At 45.7% G+C, this 6,000-nt stretch overlaps 1 protein-coding gene across 1 annotated transcript in view; it reads left to right on the forward strand.

Moving 5' to 3' along the window:
* col14a1a (collagen, type XIV, alpha 1a) overlaps window positions 1-6,000 on the forward strand; it is a gene marked incomplete at its 5' end in the record, with an annotated part of 88,746 nt that overhangs the window by 51,933 nt on the left and 30,813 nt on the right. The window contains 6 exons of the mRNA XM_076160718.1: window positions 1,890-2,033; window positions 2,137-2,301; window positions 2,514-2,552; window positions 2,655-2,793; window positions 4,584-4,726; window positions 5,502-5,611. Of these exons, the coding sequence (XP_076016833.1) occupies window positions 1,890-2,033; window positions 2,137-2,301; window positions 2,514-2,552; window positions 2,655-2,793; window positions 4,584-4,726; window positions 5,502-5,611 (740 nt within the window). The remainder of the gene's footprint in view (window positions 1-1,889; window positions 2,034-2,136; window positions 2,302-2,513; window positions 2,553-2,654; window positions 2,794-4,583; window positions 4,727-5,501; window positions 5,612-6,000) is intronic.

Below are 6,000 nucleotides of genomic sequence, written 5' to 3' on the forward strand. Positions count from 1 at the left end.
ACACAGATTCACACGTGGCCTCATTCTGTGATTTTACGTAGCGACGGGTCCTTCAGTCCATAGTCGGCCGTCTCAAGGTTTGTCCCCATCGTTGTTGCCCGCAGGCTCAGAAAGTCTCAGCTAAAGCCAGGAGAACTTCTTCATTTGTGTTCTCATAAAGGAGTGAGCAGCATCGACAGACGCATCGATGGATCGCAGCCTCACCTCAGGGTCTCCAGCCCAACATGCTCAGCTTTCTCTTTCATCTCTTCCACCTCCAAACCAAAGTGTGATCATTGCAACACTTATTGAAATTATGATTTGAGCTGTGATTGTTCTCTAGTAGTGAGCTGCTGGAGTTTACCCTTTCCTATAAAACGTTTCCATGCCAAGAAAGGTTTTTAAACTCTAAATTTATAGGATGGCATCTTCGCCTCAGTCCCTAACTGCAACAGACAGATTCCCAAGATGTGATACTGATGCAGTCTGCATAAATATACTGAATAAAAGCAACTTATAACTGTTTAATATGAAACCAACTTTACCGTGGTGTGTTTGGCTTCTACGAACTACGATCTCTTCTGCTCCTCTACGAAACTGCAACTTTCTCACTGGCCCCCATGTGGGCAGCAGTAGAATTACAGTAATTACCCCACTACATCGCAGTGCAGCCACTATCTAATTTGAGCTCGATTAATTGTGCAGCCCTAACCCCCCCCCCCCCCCCTACTGCTTCTTCTGCCCTCCTCCTCCTCTTATTTCCCATCTCTCTCCTCTCCTCCTTTCCCGTGGGTCTCTTCATGCCTGACTAGCCTCTGTAATTCCAGTCCGGCCCGGTGTGATCACAGGACAGCACAGAAACAGATGTATCACTGGCAGATATCTGACAACGCAACACATTACAGGCCTGCACTCTCATCATTTGTCTTCCGCTGACAGCTCGGCACCGAAGGAAACAGCCGGGGGGAGGAGGGGGGGGGGGGGGGGGGGGGGGGAGAGGGGGGGTCTATAGCTCACACCAAACACTATATGTGATCGGTTATTATATGTGTGCTGGGCCTTTAATGGCATCGTTATTGATATTGATATTTTCCTATGACATTTCTAAGGTACTTCCTAATAAGTCTCTTGATAAACACCTTGAGGCAAACTGGAGTGAGAGGACAAAGTGTAGAGGCACCGCAGAGGAAGTTAAGAGGATTAATGGCAGCGATTGTCTGCTTAATTATATAAAAAGGTCATGTGGAAATGAGTACATGAGCAGTATGAACTGTTAATATCACACATCAAGGCCAGAGTTATGCAGATATTGACATTCAGTAGGAGTGAATCATCTGGGCGTTGGTCATGGAGCAACGTGTGTGTGTGTGTGTGTGTGTGTGTGTGTGTGTGTGTGTGTGTTACCAGGCTTTGACAAACACCTTCACATGGAGCTTATTGATTAATTGGACATATGTTGTCACTCATTATACAAAGTATATCCATCGGCTCCACACACTAATTACTTGCGGTTATTTTGATGAAGGCAACTGTGCGATGAAGCGATAAAGCTCCATCACCACATAAGACATTTACATGCCTGAATAAATTGATTTTAAATCTCATAATCCAGGTGTTTGACAGAGCGAGGCAGCTGCATATGTGCCTGAATTGAGTTAGAATCAAAGTTTGAACTGGATGTGAACAAACGGGTTCTAACTCATCAAAAGCTTTGATTCCTTGATTTCTTACATAACTTTAGTCAAAGTTATGGTTGCATGTCTCCCTCTCTCTCTCTCTCTCTCTCTCTCTCTCTCTCTCTCTCTCTCTCTCTCTCTCTCTCTCTCTCCCTCTCGCTCTCTCCCTCTCTCTCTCTCTCTCTCTCTCTCCTCTCTCTCTCTCCCCCTCTCTCTCTCCCCCTCCCCTGTCAGGTCGGGCCATCAAGCATGTGAAGGAATCTATCTTCACCTCAGACGGGGGGGCCAGGAGGGGCGTCCCCAAGGTCCTGGTCGTCCTGACCGATGGGCGTTCACAAGACGATGTCAACAAAGTCTCCAAAGAGATGCAGATGGAGGGTGGGGACAGTTTGATCTGTTCGTGTTAAAGTGATGATTTAAAGGACGCTTCATTCTGCTACTGCTTGTATTCCGTCTCATTCTCTCCATACCTCCGTCTCAGGTTACATCATCTTTGCCATCGGCTTTGCGGACGCAGACTACGGAGAGCTGGTGAACATCGCCAGCAAGCCCAGCGACAGACACGTCTTCTTTGTGGACGACCTGGACGCCGTGAAGAAAATCGAGGAGCAGCTCATTACCTTCGTGTGCGAGGCTGCGACCGCCAGTGAGTTAGAAAAAAAACAAAAACACCTCGATTTAGAAAAGCCGGAGATGAGGCGAGGGAGAGAAAATGAAAAGTCAGACAGAGATGCAGGGAAAACTCTGTGAGACAGCTGTGAGATGATGTTTGTTGGCAGAGAGAAGAGGAAGAGGGCGAATGTTTGAATTTTTGAATATAAAGAGGAACTAACAGAACCTCTCCTGTCTCTCCTTCAGCTTGTCCGTCTGTGCTGATGAGTGGAGACACGATGGCAGGTGAATGAAAACAACACGCCATATAATACAGCATAACACACTGCACCAGGCCACTTACATGTATGGAACATATGATGATGATGATGATGGTGTCCCCTGTAGGTTTCCGTATGATGGATAAGTTTGGCCTGGTGGAGAAAGAGTACAGCACCATACCCGGGGTTTCACTGGAGCCGGGCTCATTCAACAGCTTCCCCTGTTACAGGCTTCACCAGGACGCCATGGTGTTGCAGCCCACCAAGTAAGCCAATGAGCCCCTGCGTTCACTCATACTCAGTTTCATTTGTGCAGCTCTTTCCATACAAGGTGCAGTTCAAGGCCCTTTACACTATCGATTGACTTAATTATTCAAAATTAATAGATAAAGAAAGAAGAGCTAATACCTGGGATTAAGAGTAAAGCTGAGGAGAACACAGAGGACTGTTAATAAAGGGAAATGACATTGAACAATAATGTGCCAAGATTCATAAAGACTCGAAATAAATAATAATAAAGTCAACCATATGTCCAATTTAAAACTAGATACGCTTCTAGTTTATGGTCAGATTGTGAGTGATGTAATTTCCAACCCGGCGTTCCATCTGTTTGCTTGCTGAGTGACGCTCGCCTCCTCTGCTGTGCAATCAGCAGCGCACAAAGCAGCACACAAACAGCACAACGCTTTGAATGATCATCCAGAGGTGCGGGCGGAGTCGGACTGCAAACAGGAAGCACAGCAGCTCACAGATTCTTCCTCCTTCTTTTTGGTTTATCTTCTACGACACAAGAGTTCAAGTCCCACCCAAAACATCTGGACTGTATTGTCTTTTGTTATCTTCCCTGACCGAAAGCAAAGAACAGTACATTTGTTTATTTTAAAGATTTTCCATTCTGTGTCTGTGGGCGTCTGCCAGTGTTTATCTGATGGATTCATGTAAATATGTTGTAACTCTATTTATAAAAAGTAATCCAGAGAAAAGTCTAAGCAGGCAGCAGATCCTTGTAATGTTGTGAAGGCTCCGCTTGCACCCATCCCCCGCGGTTCACACAGCACATTAACACAAAGTGCAGCAAATAGATTTTCCAGCTCTGGATGAAGTGTGTATCGTCACACTCATCAGACTGCCTGGAAGCTCTATCTTCTCTCAGGCGTCACACCAAAGTTTGCAGGAATACATGAATAGCAATGTAATGTATACAAACTCCCCATCGTGCAAAACACCAACTTACTAAGATTCATATCATGCTGTACACACCGCGCGCGTACACACACTTCCTGTTCAATGTCAAACACACACAATGTCAAACATCAAGCAAAAATAGGAAATATGACAATGAAATAAACAATGAAAGTGTAACCACATCAGTCTCTAGATCGTATATCTGGTTGAACTATGAAGCGCGTGTGTGTGGCAGATTTACTTCACTACTTTACTGCTCTCAATCAGTGATGACAAAGATAAAACGAGGTGAAGTGACGTGTTTAGATTTCGTTTAGAGGTCCACGCAAGTCCCAGAACAAACATTAGACAGACACACACACACACACACACGCACACACACACACACACACACACACACACACACACACACACACACACACACACACAGAAGGTTTACGTCTGCTGCTCCTTCAAGGCTTTTGTGCGTGTTTATGTGTGTGTGTGTGTGTGTGTGTGTGTGTGTGTGTGTGTGTTGTGCTCACTCTCATCTCTTCTTCTCCTGCTCCATTTCCTCCTGTAAACAATGATGTCAGCCGGCTCCACCGGCAGCGTCCTCTGCTAAGATCACTCAGTTTGTGTGACATTTACATCAATTCTCAAAGGCTGAAGTTGAGTTGACTTTAGTGGAAGCTGCACGCCGAAGGCTAAGCTGCCGGAAACACACACACACACACACACACACTGGCGCTTGAAGGCAGCTGCAGGCGCTTCAAAAGCATTGATGACGTTTGAAAATAGACGCCGGGACCATGAAGGAACCCTGGTGGACGCGTCTTCATGGCACAGCTAAGCTCTGTGTGTGTGTGTGTGTGTCTGCTGTGTGTGTTAGGTACCTCCACCCTGAAGGTTTACCCTCTGACTACACCATCTCTATGATGTTCCGCCTGCTCCCCGAGACCCCCCAGGAACCCTTTGCATTATGGGAGATCAACAACAAGGCTAACGAGCCGCTGGTGGGACTCATCCTGGACAGTGAGTGTGAACACCTGCATCATAACACACACATACTGTATATCTGCTGACTCAGCCCCAGAACCTGCTTAGTAAGTACAGTGAGAAGGTGTATTGATCGTTCCTGAGCCTCCCTCCTGACCTCAGCATCAGATCAGACCATCTGCTTCACCATTTTCCAGGCCTTTCCTGAACTAAATCGATCTTTTTTCAGACCTGTTTGGGATCTTAACTCCTCATTTCTGGTTTTGACCTCGTTAGAATGAGCTGAAGCCCGGGGAGCACACAGGGTCTTCACCCACCTGCTCTCGCTAAGCTTCTCCTCACCTCTTCACCTTTGTATCCTCACAGTTCAAGTATTACTGTGCTGGTTCACAAACTAAATGTATGGACACACACGTGTCAGTGTGGCGTTCAGAAGTAGATTCATTGTGAGCGCTGATAATGAATGCTGATTTGTAGAGGAATGCGGTGACAGAGCCATATGTCTTCATCATGCCAAGGCTGCCATTCTTGCTGTCAGATGCGTAGCAGGTTTACTGCATGAAAGGTTTTCTGTATTTTGTTGAAAATAGAGGAAAAGCAGAAATCAAGAAATTGACTCGCCGAGAAACTAAGCATGTAATTTTGTGACGCAGACGTTTTCCTTAAAAACTGTAATATGAAATGTGGAAAGATGGCCGCTGTATGTACAGGTTGACTTGACACAGACCCAACAGTACAATTAAACACCCCAACAGTACAATTAAACACCCCGTCCCTCTGTCCCTCTGTCCATCTGTCTGTCCCCCCTAAGACTCTGGGAAGACCTTGACTTTCTTCAACTATGACTACAAAGGGGACTTCCAGGCTGTCAACTTTGAGGGAGCGGGAATAAAGAAAATCTTCCATGGAAGCTTCCATAAGGTCAGTCGGTGTATAGCTTTTAGTTCAGGCTGCTAAAGTTGCTGTTGTTGTTGTTGTTGTTGATGCATTTCTTGTTTCTTGTTCCCGAATCCTGCTGATAACTGCATCTCATCCATCAGACTCTATAGAAACGTCTTCGTTTATTGGAGGCCGATGTTTTTGAAAGTAATCACTCTGGGATGAAGTATCTGATATTAGCTGATGATCAAAACACAGAAGAATAGCTTTCAGTATACTAATCAATAGCTACACACTTTCAGGATTGAGGCGGCTGATGGGTTTGTACCTCTGCGTGTTTTGTTTTGTGGCATTTTCAAAAGATCGCGGAATGTTAGCTTGACAAGTTGATGGAGACGTAACTGGAACATAACGTAACTGGATCGAGTACA

This window comes from Genypterus blacodes, unplaced genomic scaffold (genome assembly GCF_046128005.1).
Source record: "Genypterus blacodes isolate CSIRO-AG114 ecotype Tasmania unplaced genomic scaffold, CSIRO-AGI_Gbla_v1 ptg000107l_1, whole genome shotgun sequence".
Classification (NCBI taxonomy): domain Eukaryota; kingdom Metazoa; phylum Chordata; class Actinopteri; order Ophidiiformes; family Ophidiidae; genus Genypterus; species Genypterus blacodes.